We start from the raw sequence: 22,246 nt of genomic DNA on the forward strand, positions 1-22,246 counted from the left end.
GTGTGGTTCAGGGGAGCAGTGAGTGGGGCTGGACCCAGGTGGCAGGAGCAGAGGTGGCAAAAAGTCAATTGGATTGGGAACAAATTCTGAAACAGAGCCAAAAAGGTATGATGATGAACTGGAAGAGAGAAAGAGAGGAGTTGGGAATTAAGCCCCGGCCTGAGAAACTGGGCGTATGGTGGTTCCATTTCCTAAAATGTGGGAGGAATGATTGGGGTTTGGTTTGGAAGAACCAGGAGTTGTATTTTGGACATTTTAGGTATGTTTGAGATGCTGGTGAGGGTGGTGGTGGCCATGCAGACTGTCAGGCTTCTGAGTGGGGACTGAGGTAGTGCTGGGATCAAAGGGAGAACTGTTTTGGGGGTGGGAAAGGGGATGACCATTTAAACCATTGCTGCTGGTGGGAGGCAGGACTCAGAGGTGTCTGGGAGCCTATGCTGTGGGGCTGTGGGGTTAAGAGACCCTCTCTCCCACAGGTGTCCCCACTCTTTGGAACCATCTATGATGCCGTTGTCCTGCTGGCCCATGCCCTGAACCACTCTGAGAGCTATGGGGCAGAACTCTCAGGGGCCCACTTAGGGGACCACACAGGGGCTTTGGATGTGGCTGGTTTTAGCCAGAGGATCTGGACAGATGAGAAAGGCCGGAGGCTGGCTCAGTACGTCATTTTGGACACAAATGGTCAGGGAAGCCAGCTGGTACCCACTCACATCCTGGACACAGGCATGTGGCAAGTGTAGCCTCTGGGCAGGGCCATACACTTTCCAGGAGGAGCCCCTCCAGCACGTGACTCCAGCTGCTGGTTTGACCCCAATACACTATGCATGAGAGGTAATTCATCATCTATCCATCATTTATTCATTAGGGCTCCCCATGTGGACAGTCATGTGAGGAGCAGGAGCAGGTGCAGGGAAGAGACTTGACCCTCTACTGAGAAGACTAAACCAGGGTTATGAAGCGCCAGGGACTAGGAAGGCCTCCCTTCAGCCGAGCAGATCTAAACATTTACCAGCACGTTTCCATCTCTCAGCTCTCCTAAACTGCACCGCAGCCTTGTGACAAGGCCACTATCCTCTGTAGGCCCCAGTGGAGAACTGAAGCTCAGAAAGGTTAGGTGACTTGCCCAAGATCACACAGAGAGCCCTAAGTCCCCCGACTGCAAGTGCAGGATTCCCTTTATCTCAAGGCCACTGAGGAGTGTGAGACACAAGATCAACATGTCCTCATTTCTGACATTCATCCATCTCAGACTTTTATCCCTGATGAAACTGCACCCACATACAAGCACATACGTAGACAGAGATGAGCACAGGCCCACACGTATAAGTAAGTGCACCCACATTCCCTAATGCACACCTGGTTACAGTCACTGTTGGTGGGTAAATTCAGGTATGGCCCTGCCTGCCCCAAACCTCAGCAGCCCCCATCGCCCGACCTAGGCTCGGCCTGCTGTTTCAGGCCCATGTCCTGACACTGTTCCTCTTCACCTTTCCCCAGACATGTGTCGCCCTTTTGGGCCTCCCTGGGCATGTGTGTTTTACTCTTCCTGGAGTGCCTTAGCCTTGCTTGGCTAATCCTTTCTTTCCTACAGAAAAACTCTGTAGCCAGGGTTGGGGGCCCTGCCTCTGTGCTGCCCACAGTCCCTGGGAGCATGGCTTTAGTTCCATCTGTCCCCAGACTCATGGGAGCTCATAAGAAGAAGCCTTTACTCAACTGTTTCTTTGCCACTCTTCTTCACAAATATTGACTGAGAACTTGCTAGGCACCAGGCACTGTGCTTAGCTCCAAGGATTGAGGAGTGAATGAATCATCATCCCTGCCCTGGCTTAGAGCACCAGCCCTCACCCCCCCACCCCCTGTACACTGTGGGCTCCATCATGGTGCTGACAGTGACTGTGAATCTTATCTGCCGTTGCATCTTCAATTCTCCGTACTGAGCTCAGCACACAGGAATGTTTGTTGATTGAATGAAAGAATGAGGGTGAAGTCTGCGAGACAAGGCTGATGGAAGAGGGGTTTGTGAAGATCTCTTCTGTGCTCCATTAGGCCCTGGCTGCTCCCTCCCGGCTTTGACCACACTGTGTGGCATTGTCTCCACTGTTACTGTCTCTGCCTCCAGACAGAAGCCTGTGGAGAACGAGGCCTGGGGCTGGTCTTCAAGAACATCAGCTCTATGAGGGCAAGGATGGTGTTTTATTCAGGCTCCCACCAGCCCTCAGCGTCCCCTCTTATTGACACTTGGATGCCTAGGTGGCATCTCAAACTTGATGTTGTCTGAAACTGAACCCCTGATTTGCTCCCCCACCTCCTCCCATCGTCTTCCCCATTGCAGGTAACGGCAGCCCCTTCCTCTCTGAGTCTCAAGCATCTTTGCCTCCTCACACCCCGTGCGCAGCCTGTCAGCGCACCCTGGAGGCTCCATTTTTAGAATTTGTCCAGAAGCAGAGCCTTACTCACCACTCCCCTGCCTCCTCCCTGGTCCAGGGCCCCGTTGTCTCTTGCCAGGTGACCGCAGCAGCATTCCAACAGGCCCTCTGTTTCTGCCCTTCTCCCTGGACCTCAATGTGGTGGGTTGGAGGCTCCTTGGAAAATGCCAGTCAGATCTGGCATTCCTCTGCTAGGAGCCTGCAGACACCCCGCCTCACCCGCCCGGGGTCAAGCCAGAATTCTCGCGAGACTTCACAGCGTGCGGTTCCCCTCAGCTCCCGGCCCTCAGCCTTTCCCGCGCTGAGCGCTGCCTTCCCATCGAACACATTTGCCATGCTTCTGCCTCAGAACTTTTGTGCTTGCTGCTCCCTCGGCCTGGACTGCTTTCCTGTCTGTGCTTCTCCCCTCACCTCCTCCAGATGACGAGTCAAGCTTCCTTCCCAGGAGCCTGGGTGAGAGGGGATGGACCGTGGTTAGGAGTCCAGATGCGCCAGCAAGGCTACCTGAGTTTGAACCGAGGCTCTGCCACTCGCAGACAGTTGCCTATCTCTGTTTCCTCTTCCACGAATTCATCATCTTGACTGTACCTGCTTCCACAGGTCGTTGTGCAGAATAAATGAATCGAATACATGATATCCTTAGAATGGGTGCATAGTGCAATACAATGTACAATAGTCTAGTAAGTACTACAAGGCATTCGCTGCTATTTTTATTATCTAAACTTACTTAAGATTGGAGGAGGCTCATCAGCGGGCAGACAGTGCTTGTCCTTCAGCACAAGGAAGGAAGGGAGGGAGATGAGGAATGAAGGGAGGGAGACGAGGAAGGAAGAAAGGATGCCCTCACCCCCATCGCTGACCCTTTCTGTGGCAGTGGAGGTTAGAGTCTTCTTTCCAGAATAGGTCCTGGCATTTTGCCGCCTTGCCAGCCCAGGCTGATGCTGGGGTTGCCCAAGCAAAGTAGCCATCCCCACCTTGCCCAGCGATCCTAAGCAGCTTTTTCATACCCAATCCTGATATGAGGGCTGGAGAGATTTGCATTCAGTGTAAGGAAGGCTATTCTAACAGTCAAAGCGAATAAAACTGAAACTGACTGCCAAACAGATACTGAGTTGCCCGTCGTGGGGAGTATGCAAGAAGCAGGAGAACAATAGACAGGGATCCACAGTTTTGATTCAGCATCTTGCCTGTCCAGCCCGTGTTAGGTGCCAGGGACACCGAGGTATGTAAGACACAGGCCCTGCTGTCCAGCTACTCTCAGTCTAGAGGGAAGAGCTGGACATGCTGGCAGACAAGGGCCAGAGTGTGGTCAGGACTGTAATGGGGTCTGAGCAGGGTATGTAGGGGCCCGGAGGCCTGGAGTCTGAGGTGAGAACCCCGACAGCAGTGCTGGAAGTCAACATCTGTGCATGATGGTCCTTCCGTAGATAAGGCTTTCCCAGCCCAGGGCCATTCTGGGCCTTGCCCCTGGGAATGGGGTTAAGCAGTGGTTTGTGTCCCCATATCCCAGAGGACTCAGGAAAGGGTACAGGAGCTGAATGAAGGGGCTGAGTTCCTTATTTGGTCGTTACTGTTAGGACTCATGTCTGTCCCTGCTTCCCCTACAGGTGGCCAGCCCCCAGGTAGCCTCCTCGCTCTGGCCCTGGCCGGTGTCCTGGTGTTGGCCGGTGAGGCCCTCACTTGCCTCGTCAGGTGAGTTCTCTGTGCACTTGAGTCTTGCTTTGCCCCTCTGGGTACCACCCCCACCCCCCGCCCCGCCGCCATCCCACAGAACCTCTCCTGTGTATGCAGCCCTGGCTGTCAGCAGGGAGCCTCCCATCCTCCATCTCAGACCTCAGGACCACCCTGCACTCCTGTTCATCTTAGAGCCTCAGTCAGGGCCCTGTCAAGGCTGGCATGCCTCCTGGGAAGGCCCTTTTGAGACTTGTGGAAGAAGCCTGGGACTTTGGATAAGACTCCATGCTCCCTGAGTTTCGGGTTACACATCTGAACAGTAAGGACTTGACCACGTTGACTCCCAGGGCCCTTCAGCTTTGAAAACAATTCTTCCTGGGTCTGAAGTCATCTGTGTTCCCTGAGCCTCAGCCACATCCAGGAGAGGCAGCCCTCCACTCCCAGCCCTCACCCCAGCTTCTGGCTGCCCCATGAGGCCTCCAGGCGAGTTGGAAACACCAAGGCTGGGGACCAGCAGGTGCATCAGGCCTAGGGTCCAGCCCTGAGCCGGGCTAAGGGGTGCTGTGGGGGACAGTGCTCAGTGGTGCCCTCTTAGCTCAGCTGGGACTGATGTGGGGAAAGGAAGGGAAACAGGGAGAGGGTTGGGGAGGGCTCTGGGTCAGAGGCAGGCCCAAGGAGCCAGCCGGGGCTGGGGGCAGTGATATTTGTGCATCCCCTCTGTCCTGCACTTTCTTTCACTTCCAGCCTGGGCCTCTAGCAGCTGCAGCTGGTGCGGGGCCCCCACCGGATCCTGCTGACAGCCCAGGAGCTTACCTTCATCCATCGGGGCCCGAGCAGAAGGGTGGGTGAGGCAGGCACAGGGCTGGGTGGGCAGCCCTGGACTGAGGCCCAGTCTAGACTCTTGACTGTGCCTGCACCCTCAAGAGGCTGCACGCAGACAGTGCAAGTGGATCAGGAAGTGTGGCAGATGGTGGGAGCCTGAGGTCCGCAGCTCAGGGGTCAGCAAGGAGACTCCCAGCCCCCCAGGATCTCACCAACATGGCTCTGTACCAGGTGAGGGCCCCTGCCACCCCCACACCCAGGTCTGGGGAGTGTAGTCAGTTTGGGCAAAGTCACGGGAGCCCACAGCCTCTTGGGCCTCTGTAGGCCCCATTCGTGCTGCAGAGTGGGAAACTGAGGCTGGAAGAAGCCAGAGTCTTGCCAGGGTCCCCCAGCAAGTTGCTAGCAGGGCTAGAAGTGGCTAGCTGGACCCCTAACCCCTAGCCCCACAGAGTCTGTGATCTGACCTTGGGAAACAACCAGTCCCTGGCCACTTGGGCCTGGGCCCTGCTGGCGTGGGTCTACCCCAGGGTCTCTCTCAGCACTGGGCCAACCTGAGTCACCGTCCTGCCTACTTCAGCAACAGACAGTGAGAGCCTGGGTCCCTGAGGCCGAGATGTGTGGGACAGTACCTGGCCCCGTGCAGCCTTCGCGCAGAGCCTGAGCCACCAGCTGACAAGGAGGCTGGAAATTCAGAGGTGAGAGCAGCAAGATTCTAAAGTTGCTGAGCACACTGTGATTTCTCAGGAAATGTCTTCTCAAATTCAATAGTCAACTGCTGCTCTAATTCTTCTGTTCGTGCCTCATGGTCGATGAGGCTAATTGTTTCTCTGGGAAACAACACAAGGCTCTTGCTCCCTCTTTTCCACCTTCTCCCTTGGGGAATTCCATCTTTTTGTGTTCTGCTGGAAGGAGGCCTTAATGATGTGCAAAGCAGGTTTTGTCTGCTCCTCTGAAGTAGCTGTGGGCGGGCTGAGGAAGCAGAAATCCATCAGTGAGGAAGGGAGAGAGGGCTAAGCTTACAGCTAGCTCTGGGTGAGGACCGATCCCAGCCTGAGGCCTCCACCTCTGCCACCCTCCCCTGCCTCCTCCCCTAGAGTCCTGGGGTCACAGAGTCCCCCTCACGTCGCTGGGTTTGGGGTGTCTTGGGTGGCCGAGGCCTGCAGAGTAAAGCTGACCTCAGGACAGGAGCTAACACACTCGGCATCCACCTCTCATTAGAGCTCCTATGGAGATGGGGGTGTTATCCTCGCTTTACAGAGCATGAGGCTCAGAGAGCCAGTCACTTGCCTGAGGTCACAGAGCTAGAAAGTGGTGGAGTTAGGACTGGAACTCAGTTCTGTCAACCAAAGGAGTCCACTGGCCGGGCTCTCACCAACTTGGAAGACACAGAAAGAACACATCTGAAGCCGAGAGAGGCTGAAGGATTTGCCCGAGGTCACACAGCTAGGGAGCAGCAACGGTGAACTCCTGTTGTCCTTTCTTAAACAGGGAGAGTGGGTGTGGCTGAAGAAGTTTGAAGCTGGCACAGTCCCTGAGCTGCGGCCGAGCTGCCTCAGCCTCCTGAGAAAGGTAGGCCTGCGGAGGTCGTGGAGGGTGGGCTGCGAGGGGGAGCTGTCAGGAGACCCCTACGGATCAGGATTGGTCCCTACTCAATGTGGAAGCTTCTAGCTTCAAAAGAGAAGGTGCTTCCTATCATCAGGATCACTGTCCATCGCCAGCATCTCATCACAGATGTACACCAGCACTGCCACCATTGCACCCCAGCATCCCCACCCCAATATGATCATCACCATGCCTACCAGGGGCACAATCCCCTCCACCCCTATCGTCACACGGCATAATCAACACCACTGAAGGACCTCATCCTGTAACTTCCATCCCTCCACTCGTCCATCCTCTGTCCAGTATTCATTGAGTACCAAATATGTTCTGAGCTCTGGGGACACAGCAGTGAGAAGAGAGACAGGGTTCTTTCCCTCGGGGAGTTTCCAATCACTTGTCATCACTACCTACATAAGTCCCCTCAACCCTGAGACTGTCACCATCCTGAGAGGCATTGTGGGATGGAGGACAGAGCATAGGATTTGAGTCAGGAAGATCCCAGATGGAATCCTGCCTCCCCAGGACACCTAGCTTTCCTGTAAATTGGTGCTAATTAAATCCACTCCAGGGGAACTATAAAGATCAGCAAGAATATATGAAATTACCTGGAACTATCTTTGGCAAGTAGGGTGCCTTTGGTAAGTGGTGAATTTTATTATTATTTCAACATCACCACCATCTGAAATCAGATTTGGAGAGATTAAGCGACTGGAGGTTCAATGGGCATCTTGCACGTGTAGATGTTTCTTTAGAAAAAGGTCTTATATGTGGTCTAATGAGTTTAGAATTTGCTTGGCTTAGACATAGGAATTCTCAGAACCTTTAATATGCTGTTCTGGTTATCTATGACTGTGTAACAACTTATCCCAAAATGTAGTGGCTTAAAAACAATAATCATTTTATAATATCTTACAATTTTGTGGGTAGGAAATTTGGGAGGGCTCAGCCAAGCAGTTCTTCAGTTCCACTTGGCCGTGGTTGGGGGGTCACTCAGTGGTTTGAAGCTTGTAAATGAGTTGTCTGAGGTTGGCCCTCAGGTCAAGTCAGGCCCACTGCCTGTTTTTGCAGATCAGAGTTGTATTGGTTTGTGTACTGTCTGTGACTGCTTTCACACTGCAATGGCAGAAGCGATTATTGGTGACAGAGACTACAAGGCCTACAAAGCCTAAAATATTTACTACCTGGACTTGGTACAGACAGGTTTGCTGACCCCCCATCCAGAGCGCCTCAGTGGGTTGCATGCTTGGTGACTTGGCTGGGCAGTTGGAAGAGCCAGCTCAGCAGGGCTTGCCATCCTACTCCGTGTAGTCTCAGAGCCTCTCCACACGGTGTCTCCAGTGTGGTGACTCAGCGTAGAGGGGCTTCTGATGACCATTCAGGCCTCTGACAGAGAAGGCTCCAAGAAATGGGAAATGGAAGCTGTCAGTCTCCTAAGACCTGAACCCAAAACACACAAGATCACTTCCACCATGTTCTATTGGTCACAGTGTCACAAAACCTGCTCCGTTTCAAGAGGAGGGTCAGAGGCTCAACCTCCTGATGGCAGGAGTGTCAAAGGATCTGAGGCCATTCTTACCTCATCACGTATGCTAATATGCATGGGAATCTCTACCGTGGGGAGAGTATTCAGGTTTCTCCCACTTAGCTGACCCCTGAACTGGTTTTGTGAGGAAAGCCACACCAGGCAAGGGTTCCATCTTTGGGTTCAAGCTCTCTGGCCTGCCTGGCTGCTTTATACCTGTGCCTGATCCCTTCTGCTCCTCTCCTCGTCAATCTCTGAGTCTTGGGCGAGAGAATTTACACAGTTTTCAGGTCCATGGTGTCACTTAGATTGAGAATAGGCCTCGATCCCTATCCTGTGAAGTTGGCTATGGCTCATTCACTTATTCATTCATGATGCTTCCACTCATTCATCTCACTGTTTCATCCATCCATCCACTCATCTATTCACCCATCTATCCATTTATCCATCATCCATCCATCCAGTCCATCCACCCATCATTCATCCATCCACTTATCACATCCATCCAACATTTCTGATGCCTTTCTGTGTTCTGCCCTGTGCTGGGTGCTAAGTACTGGGGTTCAGACGTGGATTGTACCTGGTCCAGCCTTGAGGCTGCTAAGGTGCCCACTGCCCCAGCAGATGTGGGAGCTGCAGCACTAGAATATCGTCAGCTTCCTGGGCTTCTTTGTGGCCCCTGGGGTCAGTGCTCTGGTGTTGGAGCACTGTGCCCGGGGCAGCCTGGAAGACCTGATGTGGAATGAGACTCTGCGGCTGGACTGGACCTTCAAGGCCTCCCTGCTGCTGGATTTGATCTGTGTGAGAACTCTCCCTGGGCCAGGAGCCATTGGTGGGGCGGGCAATGGAGAGGGCAGGGAGACAAGAGATGCTCAGACTGCCCAGGCCTGGGCTCTTTCCACTTTGTCTAACAGAAAAATCTAAACAGTACAGCAAAGGGTGAGAGGAGGCAGGAAGTTTTCCTAAGGACTGTGGGAATGCTGAGAGAAGCAAGGGTCCCTTTCACTCACCACAGACCTAAGGGGCCCCCGTTATTCCACTCCAGGGGGTGTGGTATCTGCACCACCAGCATTTCCCTCATGGCTGCCTCAAGCCCTGAAACTGTGTGCTGGATGGATGCTTTGTGCTAAAGTTCACTGACTACGGTTACGCTGAGCTCCTGGACACTCAGCAGGCTCCGTGCCCCCGACCAGCCCCAGAAGATCAGCTTGGAGATGGGCGGGGGGCTGCCAGTAGGTTCTGAGGTCTCTGTTTAAATTGGGTGCTTGCGAGGCAGGGCAAGACCAGGAGATGTCACTTCCTGTGATGTGATCTTGAGTTGATGGCTTTTCTTCTGTGAGCCTCAGGACCCTTACCTGTGAATAGGGGAGAGCAGAAGCACCTCCCTCTTCTGGGTCTGTGGGGGCAGGGTGATGACATCATAGGTGTGAAGTGCCCGCCCAGCCTGGCCAGCCTGGGTGGTCAGTGGGTGATGGTGGTGTGGCCCTGGCCTGTGATTGCAGAGTTGCTGTGGATGGCTCCAGAGCTGTTGCGGGGAGCTGGGGCACCCGGGCGGGGCACACTCAAAGGGGACATCTTCAGTATTGGCGTCATCCTGCAGGAGGTGCTGACTCGGGGCCCACCCTATGGCTCCTCAGGGCTCTCAGCGGAAGGTACAGCATCCTCCTCCTCCTTCCTTGGCCTGTCTCTGGCTAGAGTCACCATGTAGTGGCAGAGCTCTGTGACCATCAGGAAATTGGGGCCTGAAATTAACCATACAGATGCACAAGCTTGGTTTGACCACGAGAATTAGGTTTCTTTGGCTTAAACCATGCAGCCTTCGGCTACTCTGACCAGCACCAGGGCTAAAGACGTGGGTTTCTGGGTGAAAGCCTCAGTCCCTTCCTTCCTTTCTCAGTCATTGCCACGTCTGGAAGTGCTCACGCCCTAACCGCCCCCACTGCCCAGCAGACTTGTGTCTTTGCAGACCTCAGTTCTTCCCCTGTAACACACACTTACCACATGACCTTACACACTTCACTCACCCTCTCTGAGCCTCAGTTTTCTCATCTTTATGGTGCAGATGAAATAGAGAAATGTGTCAGACATCCAGTCCACGTGTAATGTGGCCAGTCTGCTCAGCATTTGAAGGCTTGGTTCTCTGTCTGAGTGGGGCTCCTTTAAGAGCATCTTTGTCCCTGTGTTTTGTGTGTAATCACTCACACTTTCCCCATCACCACCTGGTCTTAGACATTTTCTCTTCTGACTCCAGTGCCAGGGCCCAACTTCAGAAACATTTCCTACCCTTCTGTGTTCTCTGGAAGGGCTCCCTGGACCCTAGGCTGCTTGTCCAGTTGTCCCCTTGCTGCCTCCATCCAGTTCCAGGGACCTGTCCCACAGATACCCTGCATCTTGACCCCCAGTGCAGGTAGTGATGGAAGGGTGCCCACCACCCCTCCCACCCTGGATGGATAATCTTTAACTCACAGGGAGGCCTGGCCCTGCTTGCTTCCTCCACCAAAACACTGCTCAGCGAATAATCAGCATTCCAGGCCCCAGATTTATGAGGTGGAAGAGTGGGAAGAGGGAGGGGCTTGGTCAGGCCATTTGTTCAGCGCTCTTCATCTGTCCCCCTGCCCCGCCCCGACACCTGCCTGCTGAGAGTGGGAGGATCAGCCAGATGGGGTCTGCAAGCCATGCCGCTGTGCAGGACCCTTCAGGACAGGGCCCCTCAGGCTTTAGGCACAGGGACCAGGCCTGGAATCCCAGGGCCGCCCCTAGATTGGGCCGTCAGTCCTGAACCTGACACTTCTTGGCTGTACTTTTCCTCGCCTCAGGGAGCAAAACGTCAAGAGCACTGCCTTTGAGGGACACTGACCTAAGCCCAGCTCCACACCAATTCACCTCATGACTCTGAGTAATTCTCTTTCAGCCTCTGAGCCTCAGTTTCCTCACTTGTAAGATGAAGATGATGACTCTTGCCTCCCAGAGTATTTGTGAGGATGCTGTGAAATGATTTAGACAAAGTACCTGGCACATGGCAAGCACTCAGTAAATATCAGCCTGAGTGGTTTTAGGGGTGTGCTAATGGGGAATCCCAGGTTCTCTCCTGACTCTCCCACTTGGAAACAAATCCCTCTTGCTCTTAGAAATTGCATCTTTTTAAGATCCTGTGTGCGGGGAGCACTTGCGGTTTCCAAAGCATTTTCATGTGTACTATTCCACTGGACAACACTGGGGGGTGAGTATGTACACTCTTTTCAGAGATGAGTGAAGTGAGGCTCAGAGAGGGGAAGGAACTCCCCTTGGGGAAGCAGAGGCCTGGAATTTGGGCAAGCTCAGGGCTCTTGCCCTGAAATCTCCTGGAGTCATCCACCAAGCATCTTCTCTGCAGCCTCCCACCTCAGTGGCCAAAAGGGTCGACCCATCCTGGAAATGCATTGGGTGTGGACAGTGGGCCCAGCACGGGGAGGGAACATGAAACCTGGCCTGGTCTGGGCCAGGGGTTCCCAACATGCTTGCCTGGGTGGTCTCCACCTTAGTGTCAAAAAATTTGGAGCCTCACATGTTACTAGTTGACTTTTCACATCCGCTAACCAAGAAGATGCCCAAAGACAAAAATCTGCCCTGAAATCAGCAACACTTTGAAATGGATTTGTATTTTATTCATCACACCACCATCTGAGTCCTTTTGAAAAAGAGTTGAATGTGTGCATGCAAGATGTGTTATTGGTTCCACCTGCACACACTCCTTTGTAAGCACATACAGCTTCCCAGACCCTTTACTCAGAGGCCCTCAAGTCTGACACCTACAGACTGGGGACCTCTGGGCAGAAAGAAAATCATGCAGGCTGGGAGATGGTCAGGTCTAGTTTTAGCATCTGCTTATTACCAGCCCTGTGGCTGTGGGTGACCTACTTCACCTCCAGAAACCTCAGTCTCCCTGTCTGCAGAATGGGACAAGGACTCACGCACTATCCCCAACAAGGAGGTCAGCAAAGGGAGATGCAGAAAGAAGCTCCTTTTCACTGGCTCTGAGGGCTCCCACCTCCTCACCGCTTCGGAGGAGGATCCCAGCCCCCTTCAGAGATTAACCTGCTCTACCTCTAACAGCCCTGTGAGGTGTGCACGATTATTTTGCCTTTTTGATAGGTGAGGAAACTGAGGCTCTGAGAGGTGGCACAACTTGTAGAGAATGTAAACGGGTAATCTTGAAGTCCCCTCCTGTGCTGCTGAGAGCCTGTGCTCGGTACCCAGCCCCTCCTCCTCCCGGCGCGCCCGTGAATCAGCTCCCCTACCAGGCTCCCCTACAGCTCCTGAGAACAGGGGGTTATTTCTATCAGTTGTTAGGTGGGGAAACTGAGGCCATGGAGTGACGGCGAGTGGCAGAGACAGAGCTGGAAGCCTGACCTATCTGATCTCTACTTAATCTGTGTCCTTATCATGTGGAGCGGGGACAAAAGGATGCATGTCAGGGGTTGTCCGGGGCAAACAGTCACCGCGATGGTGATAATAATAAGCAGAGTGTTGCTTCACACCTGTGGAAAGTTGGCACCAGCAGGGCTGCTAGAAAGAGCCACAGTGCCCAGGTCTTAAGCACATTCGTGGGATCACTGGCAATAAAGTAGGAGCAAGTTGTGCAGGGCTCAGGGGTCGGAGAGAACCTACCAGGGGCCGGGCACCTGACATCCTCTGTCTTTTCTCTCAGCAGCGCTCTCAAGAAGGCAGATTTTTAAGCTCATTTCACAGATGCAGAGACAGAGACTCTGAGGTCACTGTCTTGTCCACCATCTCATAGAGAGGTGGTAGTGGATCCAGAATTGGAGCCCTGCTCTCCTGGCTCCCAGGTGGAGACCCTCTCCTCAGCTATGCTTGGGGTGGACTCAGGAAAGCAGCAATGCTAGGTCTGCTGGCCAGCACGCCCTGGGGCACAGAGCTAGGGGCCATGGAACACCCACAGGCCTGAGCTCCACACCCCCACAGGCCCACCCTGCCCTCCCTCCCTGCATGCCAGGGCAGCCCCCTGCCACCAGCTCTCCTGGGGACCTCAGCCCCACTGCCCACTGTGTGCTTGTTGCAGAAATCATCAGGAAGGTGGTCTCTTCCCCTTCCCTGTGATGGCCACTGGTGTCTCCTGACCATCGGGCCACCTGAGTGCATCCAGCTGATGGAGCAGTGCTGGGAGGAGGATCCAGAGGACAGACCCAACCTGGACCAGATCTACACCCAGGTCAGTGCCCCCAGAGGAGCTGGCTGCTCACAAGAAACAGCTGATCAGTTCACTTCACTTTGCCCAGTGTGGGGTCCCACACTATCCCCAGGGCCTGGAAACCCTGTGCAGAAAGGGGGCAACGGGCCAGCATCCTCACCACTGCAGGTGGGGCCTGAGGGACACCTGAGAAAAGCTCTCTCAGAACCCTGGTTCCAGAGACATTTATGAGTGCCTTCCTGAGGGCCAAGCTCTGTGCTAAGTGCCATGCTTACTTCATTTAATCCTCATGCCAGCCCTCCGAGGAAGCATTGCTATGATCTGGGTTTTACAAGAGAGAAATTGAGGCAAGTTGGCTGGCGGTGACGGAGTGTGTGAGCCTGACTGAGCTGGCTAATGGCTCCTACAGGGCCAGCCCATCAAGCTTGAAGTGACATCTTCGTGCCCCCCCCCCATTCCTGCCCTCCACTCCCCAGCCACAGAGGAACGTTGCCAAGGAGGGGTTCAGTGAGCGAGAGAGGCGTCCAGACAGGTGATGAGGGAGCGAGAGGCAGGAAGACAGGAGAAACACACTGGTGTCCTCTGAAGAGCCTTCCCACCACCCTCCTCCCCACATCTTTTCCCCACCTCAGCTCGGGCGTCGTCAGGGGGATGCAGGGTCCTACATCACAGATGGGAAATCTGGACCTCAGAGTAGATGAGCTCTCGTGGCCACTGTGAGGGTGGGTTGCAGTGTTAGGATGAGCAACCAGTTCTTAAAACACCGGCCTGAAATCTTTCCAGGGATCAGAGATTGCTGTGGCCAGTGAGGAGGGGGAGAAAGCTCTTGCCTTGAGTGAGTGGTGACTGTGGGAAAAGAGCCTCCCTAAGGCTCAGGGGCGGAAAAGGCAGAGACAGACACATGATATATTCCACATGCAGGAGTCAAAAGACTTGGGTCATGTTCAAATAGCATTGTTCTGGGAGTACCAGCCAAAGCAATTAAATAAGAAAATGAATGCTGAGAAGGAAGCTGCTGCCCTCCCCACCTTATAGACATTTACTTGAGAGAAGCAGCATTAATGGAGGTCGGATATGTACATCTACACACATGCATACACACAGACGTCAAGGTGCTCAAGTTAAACAAAAATAAACTCCTCCTCTTTGATCATAATTAATTTGCTTCTCTTACTGACTCCACTTTGGGAAGATACAAACCACACTGGGGAAGATTCTAGTAAGCCTCCCCGAGGAAATGCACTTCCATATTTCCTGTAAGGTTGTTGTTGAAGGTACTGTTTATGACAACACGTGAATGTCCTCTTATAAAGACCTAAGAGAGGTACTTCTGTCTGTTCAGCATCAACAATAGTTATGGTTCTTTTGAGCAACTAGTTTAATGCGCCCTTGTCTCATGGACTCCATGGATTGTGTAATCTGTATTTCCCTTTGTTGCTTTGTTGCAAATCTGTATTTGCTTTGTTGCTAGGAAGCTCATATCCAAAATTATGACCAATTCTAGCATCATTTTGCATATATACCTCCCTCCTAGATTAACTTTTTTTCTGTCATTTTTTTATTGAAGTATAGTCACTTTACAATGTTGTGTCAATTTCTGGTATACAGCACAGTGATTCATACATGTACATACATTTGTTTTCATATCCTTTTTCATTATATGTTACTACAAGATACTGAATATAGTTCCCTGTGCTATACAGAAGAAACTTGTTGTTTATCTATTTTATATATAGCAGTTAGTATCTGCAAATCTCAAACTCCCAATTTATCCCTTCCTACCCCTTTTCCCCGCTGGTAACCATAAGTTTGTTTTCTATGTCTGTGAGTCTGTTTCTGTTTTATAAGTAGGTTCAAATAAGTGTCTTTTTTTTTTTTTAAAGATTCCACATGAGTGATATCTTATGATATTTTTCTTTCTCTTTCTGGCTACCTTCACTTAGAATTACAATTTCCACGTCCGTCCATGTTGCTGCAAATGGCATTATTTTATTAATTTTTATGGCTGAATAGTGTTCCATTGTATAAATATACCACAACTTCTTTACCCAGTCATCTGTCGATGGACTTTTTGGTTGTTTCTGTGTCTTGACTATTGTAAATAGTGCTGCTATGCACATTGGGGTGCATGTATCTTTTTGAATTAGAGTTTCCTCTGGATATATGCCCAGGAGTGAGATTGCTGGATCATATGGTAAGTCTATTTTTAGTTTCTTGAGGAATCTCCATACTGTTTTCCATAATGCCTGCACCAAACTACATTCCCACCAACAGAGTAGGAGGGTTCCCTTTTCTCCACAGCTTCCCCAGCATTTATTGTTTGTGGACTTTTTAATGATGGTCATTCTGACTGGTGTGAGGTGATACCTCATTGTAATTTTGATTTGCATTTCTCTGATAATTAGTGATATTGAACATTTTTTCATGTGCCTATTGACCATTTGTATGTCTTCACTGGAGAATTGCTTTTTTAGGTCTTCTGCCCATTTTTGGATTGGGTTGTTTGTTTTTTGTTATTAAGTTGTATTAACTGTTTATATATCCTGGAAATTAAGCCCCCATCAGTCCCATTATTTGCAAATATTTCCTCCTATTCCACAGGTTGTCTTTTTGTTTTGCTTATGATTTCCTTTGCTGTGCAAAATCTTATAAATTTAATTAGGTCCCCTTTGTTTATTTTTGCTTTATTTCTGTGGCCTGGATAGACTGCTGTAGCAGAACATTGCTGAGATTTATGTCAGATAATGTTTTGCCTATGTTTTCTTCTAAGAGTTTTGTAGTGTCTTGTCTTACATTTAAGTCTTTAAGCCATTTTGAGTTTGTTTTTGTGTATGGCGTGAGGGAGTGTTCTAACTTCATTGGTTTACATGTGGCTGTTTTCCCAACACCCCTTGCTGAAGGGACCGTCTTTTCTCCATTGTATGTTCTTGCCTCCTTTGTCAAAGATTAATTGACTGTAAGTCTGTGGGTTTATTTCTGGGCTCTCAATTCTGTTCCATTGATCCATATGTCTGTTTTTGTGCTAGTACCATGCTGTAGATTAACTTTGTTTTAACCTTCACTTTCTGTTGGTCCCAATGCCCTTACATATTTATTATTTTATTTTGTAAAGAAAAATTTTGTGAAAAAGAAGGGAAAAAAGGTATAGATTATATATACAAATAATTTACATATATTCCTTCTATCTATCTACCCATCTATTTATCCATCCATCAATCCATCCATCCACTTATCTTTAAGAACAAAGAATGCCTATTCCACAGTGTTTTGTGAGACCCAGTGTGTTTGTTAATGGTGATACAGTGCTGGGCATGGATTCCTTTGTAAAGTCCTCTCCCTGCCTGTCCGCCTCATAGAGAACCAACCTATTTTCCTCCCAGCCATCTGTGCTTCCCCTTGTCAGAACTGCCATCCCTTGTCTATTACATATCTGCTTCCCACCAATCAGCCCTTCCAGGCAGGCACTACGTCAGGTTCATTCCTGTGGCCCAGATTCTCAACCTGAGGACCGAATGTGCTAACCTTCATGGGTGAATTGGGCTTTTCATTCCATTTTCAGTTCAAAAGCATCAACCAAGGCAAGAAAACCCGTGTTGCTGACTCTATACTTAGGATGCTGGGGAAGTATTCCCAGAACCTGGAGGACTTTATACAGGAGCAGACTGAGGAACTGGAGCTGGAGAGACAGAAAACTGAAAGGCTGCTCTCTCAGATACTTCCTCCATGAGTGGACTTGATTGTGTCTCTAGCCTCAGTGGCTCTGAGCATGGGACCTGGGACGTAGTAGGTGCTCAGTAAATCTGGGTTCCATGAGTTCGTTCAATTCATTCATTGTTTATTTGTCCAACATATTTTCATAGAGCCCTTGTATGTATTAGGCACAGTGCTAGGCATGTGAGTATTGAATTTCTGCTCCCTCACTTCCTTGGGAACAAGGAGAGAGCACAGTTTCCCCCGTCTGACTTCAGAGGAAGTAATGACTGGAGAGGGGCAGGTATTTGCTGGAGGGGAGTCAGCACACCAGCAGACCTGTCCCAGATCCCTGACACTCAACCTAGGATTTCCCCCCAAATATTCCTCCCTCACTCCCAACCATGGAAAGGGGTCCTCCCACCTTGTGACTCTGGCCCTTCCCATCTCTTCAGGTCCGTGGATGAAGCTCTGAAAATGGGGGTGACTGTGGAGCCAGAGTACTTTGACCAGGTTACCATCTACTTCAGTGACATTGTGGGTTTTACCACCATCTCCACCCTGAGTGAGCCCATCGAGGTGGTGGGCTTGCTCAATGACCTCTACACACTGTTTGATGCTGTTCTGGGCAGCCATGATGTGTACAAGGTGAGAGAAGCAGGAGGCAGGCATTCTGTCTCTCTTCTACTGCTGTGTTTGCGTCATACATTTACTTCTAGTCATTTATTTATGCATTTTTATCAGTAAGCTATTGCTGTGTAACAAATAAGCCTGAAACCCAGTGGTGTAAAACAATAAGCATGTATTGTTGCTCACAAGCCTGTCCAGCTGGAAAGTTCTCTGGACTCAGTGGGGCTTACTCATACATCTGCGGTCAGTTGTGGGTAAGAGGAAGCTCTGCTAATCTTGGCTGGGTTCTCTCACACCTCTGGAACCTTGGCCTGAGACAACTCAGTTCTGGTCTACATGGTATCTCACTGCCCTCCCCCCTGCAGGTGAGTTGGTATTGTTTACGTGGTATGACAGAGTTCTGAGAGAGAAGGCAGAAGGACTGAAGCCTCTTGGGGTCTAAGCTGGGATCAGGCACATTGCTATTTCCAACATATTCTATTAGTGAAAGCAAGTCTAAAGGCCAGCCCAGATTCAAGAGGTGGGGAAATAAACTCCACCTGTGCCAGGCAAGGGCGACAGATGAGTCAGTTCCTGTTCCTGCCCTCAGGGAGCTCTCAGTGCTGCAGATAAAAGATGAAGACAACCCACTGGGAAAGTGGTCATCAGGAAGGCAGAGGAGGCTGAGATGGACCCCAATCCAGCTAGGATTAGATGTGTAAAGATCAAGGAAGGCTTCCTGGACGAGGTGTTGACTTCCTAGCATTGTCCAGTTTGGGTGTGGTTGCTCTGGACAAGCAATGGGAGAATAATGTGTTAAAGCTTGAGGCTTGAGAGAGTGGGCCTAGTGAATGTGAGGGATGCTGAGTGGGTTGTGATAGCTGGTTGTGAAGCGGGCCAGCGGTGGGAGAGGGTGGTGGGTGGGGGTTGCTGGAGTGGGCAGCAAGAGTCTTGGCAGGGCTGTCAAGATCCTCCATGTCTAGTCCCTGTGTACCTCTCCATCCTGGGTTGGGAGTCCCACCCTGGCCACCAGCTTCTATGTAGTTTGGGGGAAATGGCTCCCTCTCTTTGCACCTCAGTTTCCTTATCTATAACACAGAAATAATGACTCAAGTTCCAGGGGGTTCACAGGTGATGGGTGGATCCTCTCCCCCTGGCAGAAGTGTTCTGCAAACTGTGAGCCTGTGAAATAGCCTCCTGCCCTCTATGCCTGCTGTGGGGACCTTTTCCCCACCCCTCTCCCTATTCTGATCCAGTTGCTGGGGGTCCTGGGTCAACCTCAGCACGTGGAAGAGGTGGGGAGGGACCTCCCAGGGAACAGCTGTACTCTGGCTCCCCTGGCCTTAGCCTCTGTTTGTCACCCACTAGGCCCCTTCCCGCCACAGCCCTCCAGGGAGGCCAGGGCTGGGGAGGGCCAGGGGAAAGGATGCAGGGCTGAAGCCAGGATGGAAAGGATGCAGGGGCAGGAAGTTTCAGAGGAGAGAACTAACTCTTCGAGGTGCCAGGCAGTCTGCTGATAGCATGACATGCAGTATCCCAACAACAGTAATCACCAGTACTTGTTGAGTGCTTACTGTATACCAGACACTAGTCTAGATGCCTTATACGTATTAATGCATTTGATCATTATAACAATCTGCAAGGTAGGTAAGGGTACCCTTCATTTATAGGTGAGGAAACAGGTGGTTAAGTGGCTTATCTAATTACATAGTCCCAGCAGGATGTGAAGCTGAGACTTGAACTTGGGCATTCTGGTCCCCAAACCCCACTTCATCGGGGATCACCATTCCCCAGAACACAGACATCATCAAGATAAAGCCATAGGTTCATAGAGGCTCATCAGGCCCTCCAGGAGCTGGCCCCACTGCGTCCCCGGCCACTCCACCTCTGCAGTCCTCGTAGAGGACCCACATGGCCTTTGCTAGCCACGAGGCCTTTGCACATGCTGTTCCCTCCTCCTGGAACCCTGCTGTCCCTCCTCTTCTGCTGGTCACCCTTCTGGTCTTGGGTTAGCTTCCTTGCCCTCCCAGACATGGTTAGAAGCTCCTGTGTGATACTCTCATAACTACCCCTGGACCACACAGCCACACTTGATGATTCCAACCTAAACCACTCTGTCCCTAATGCCTGACAATGTCCAACATGTGGTAGGTAGGAAATATATGTTGACTGAATGAGTTCAGCGTGGTCCAGAGAGGAAAGTGACTTGCCCCAGGTCACACAGCTGGTAGGTGACAAAGCCAGGACAGGAACCTGGCATGTTCACCATCACCACCCGGCTCCATCCGCTGCCCAGCGCTGACCCACAGAGACCTGAGCTACCAGCATTCCAAGCACACAGCTTCTCTCCCATTCCCTGTTCAGAACCCCATGTTCCTACCCCAGCCTGTGGTCTGAGGCATTGTCTGTCATGCTGGCTGAGTTTCCCTCTTGCCTCCAGAGCCGCCGTGGGCCCCAGGAAAAGATTCCTCATCTCGTCTTGCTGAGCCCTGCAGCTTTGATGTGCCCTGAGTCACCCCTGGCCTTGTCTCTTCCTCCCCTGCTAATCTTCCCTCACACATGTGTCCCGCCCAGCTCTGAATCACGCTTTCTGATCTCCTCTGAACTCTGGCCAAGAGGTCTGCATCTTTCTGGCAGAGTGAAATGAAATAAAGCAAGGCCCGCACACCCGTCCAGATGTGGGGAAGCGGGAGGGCAGGTCCTCTATGTGTGCAAGCGCATCTCTCATCACTCACGCCCGCCGCCTCGGTTTCCCCTCTGTCCCAGCAGGATCTGGTTACTGCTCTTTAATCCGGTCTGGGCTGGGAGGCAGCCAGGCAGTCATTTCCTGGTTCCACAGGGGTCTGTGATTCCCTCCCAGCACGCGCTGAGTGAGCACTTTTACAGACAGAACTCAGGGGCAGGGCCCCTGTGGGCTGCGGGGGAGGAGAGAACTTACTCCAGCACTTGGCCTGGAGGGTGAGCCTGGCCCCGGCCACATTGCTGAGTCACTCCAGGCACATCACTTCACCTCTCTGAGCCTCAAGCTCCCCTTTGTAAAGCAGAGGTGAAAGTGCCTATGGTTTAGGGTTGTTCTGCAGATTCAGCAGCGTGAGAAGTGCTGTCATTCTTTCCACACGGTGATGAGAGCCAAGGCCTCTCTTGAGGCACAGAAATGGGGGGAGGGAATTGAGGGGAGTGGCCACCATCACCAGTTAAATGTCTTAAGAGGACTGCCTGGGCCTAGGGATTGTCACAGCCTATCTCGTTTAACCTTTGCAATTCCCCTCAAAGAGATGGATCATAATCACTACAGTGCAGATGAGGATACAGGCTCAGAGAGGCAGGTGACTTGCTCAAGGCCACACAGCAAGACAGTGGTGGAATTAGAATTCTCATCTGTGTTTGTTAGCATGGAAACCTTTGCTCCCACTTCTCCCATCTGCAAAAGGACCATGCCTGTGTACAAGGGGCCACAGCCCTCACTTGCAGCTAAGTTCCCCCTATGACAGGAGCCTTTGACTGATCATCTTTGTGAGTTTGAGCTGCTAGGGAGCAGGGCCTGTGCTTGTCCATCTTTCTGTGGCTGAGGTGGTAGGGTGATTATTAATTACACCAAACTGTCCCTTCCAGCTCAAGTGGCAGACAGGTGGAGGGCCACATGTCAGCTTAGCAGCTTAGAGAGTGTGATCTGGATATGTGGCCACCGTGGGGCTTTCTCCTGCTCCTCCTCCACAGTCTGGACCCTGGGTCACCCATCTGAGGCAGCGCTGGGTCCCCAGAGCCGGTGTACTGTTCCTGAATTGCAGCTGCACACCTGGCAGGCTGGATGCTGGGCTGGCAAGCAGTCCACCTCCCAGGCTGCCTCTGAGAGGTAAAGCTTGGACCAGACGCGTGTGCTGACCACGTGCAGGACAGGAACAGAGGAAAACCCCACACAGCAGGCAGATTCTTCCTCAAAGAGAGAGAGAGAAAGGGCCCCAGCCATGTGCATCATGAGGCAGCATAGAGTATGGGCTCTGGAGCTGGACCGAGCAAGTTCAAATCTGTGCTGAGTGATGTTGGTGAGTGACTTAACCTCTCCAGCTCAGTTTACGTCTGCAAAATGGCAATAGTGGTAGTACCTACCTGATAGAATTCTTGTGAAGATCTAACGCATTGATGTTTGTAAAGGGTTTGAAGTAGTGTCTGGCATATAATAACTGCTGTATGAGTATTTAAAGGAGCACTTAGTCCTTCTTCCAATCTTGCCAATCAGATAATGCATTCATCCTCCTGTGGGGAAGAAAGGAAGAGGGAAAGCCAGGGTTTGTTCGTATTTTCTTCTCCTGGGGCAGGGGTTGGAGATCTCTCTCCTCTGTGGAAATGTACAGATTGCGGGACAGCCTCGCCCCTGACCCCGCCACATTCATGCCGGTCCACAAGTAAGTGCTGACAACAACAGATGATGGGGAGAGAGATGGAGGTCACAGCCCCGAGGAAGGAAACATCTTTTTTCCAGCGGGTGACTGGGGAGACTTTATGGGCTGGATGAAGTGTGAACTGAGCTGATGGAGGGCTAGGATCTTCACAGACAGGGACTCAGGGAGAGCATTTCAGGCAGATGGAGCAGGTGATCAAGGCCTGGAGGTGAGTGAGTGCTGAGTGTCTCTGCAGAGAGCAGAAAGGTCCCCATTCGGCTGAAGCATGGGGAACTGGTAACAACTGTTAAGAATAAATCAGCAAATTCTGCAA

General features: G+C 51.6%; 1 protein-coding gene across 1 annotated transcript in view; it reads left to right on the forward strand.

Moving 5' to 3' along the window:
• LOC107033440 (guanylate cyclase D-like) overlaps nucleotides 1–22,246 on the forward strand; it is a 37,960-nt gene that overhangs the window by 6,490 nt on the left and 9,224 nt on the right. Inside the window, 12 exon segments of the mRNA XM_072970714.1 lie at nucleotides 461–831; nucleotides 4,034–4,118; nucleotides 4,845–4,941; nucleotides 5,025–5,153; nucleotides 6,411–6,491; nucleotides 8,671–8,847; nucleotides 9,092–9,246; nucleotides 9,547–9,698; nucleotides 13,106–13,167; nucleotides 13,169–13,255; nucleotides 16,794–16,975; nucleotides 17,380–17,572. Of these exon segments, the coding sequence (XP_072826815.1) occupies nucleotides 461–831; nucleotides 4,034–4,118; nucleotides 4,845–4,941; nucleotides 5,025–5,153; nucleotides 6,411–6,491; nucleotides 8,671–8,847; nucleotides 9,092–9,246; nucleotides 9,547–9,698; nucleotides 13,106–13,167; nucleotides 13,169–13,255; nucleotides 16,794–16,975; nucleotides 17,380–17,572 (1,771 nt within the window).

Source organism: Vicugna pacos, chromosome 10 (assembly GCF_048564905.1).
Source record: "Vicugna pacos chromosome 10, VicPac4, whole genome shotgun sequence".
In the NCBI taxonomy this organism is placed as follows: Eukaryota; Metazoa; Chordata; class Mammalia; order Artiodactyla; family Camelidae; genus Vicugna; species Vicugna pacos.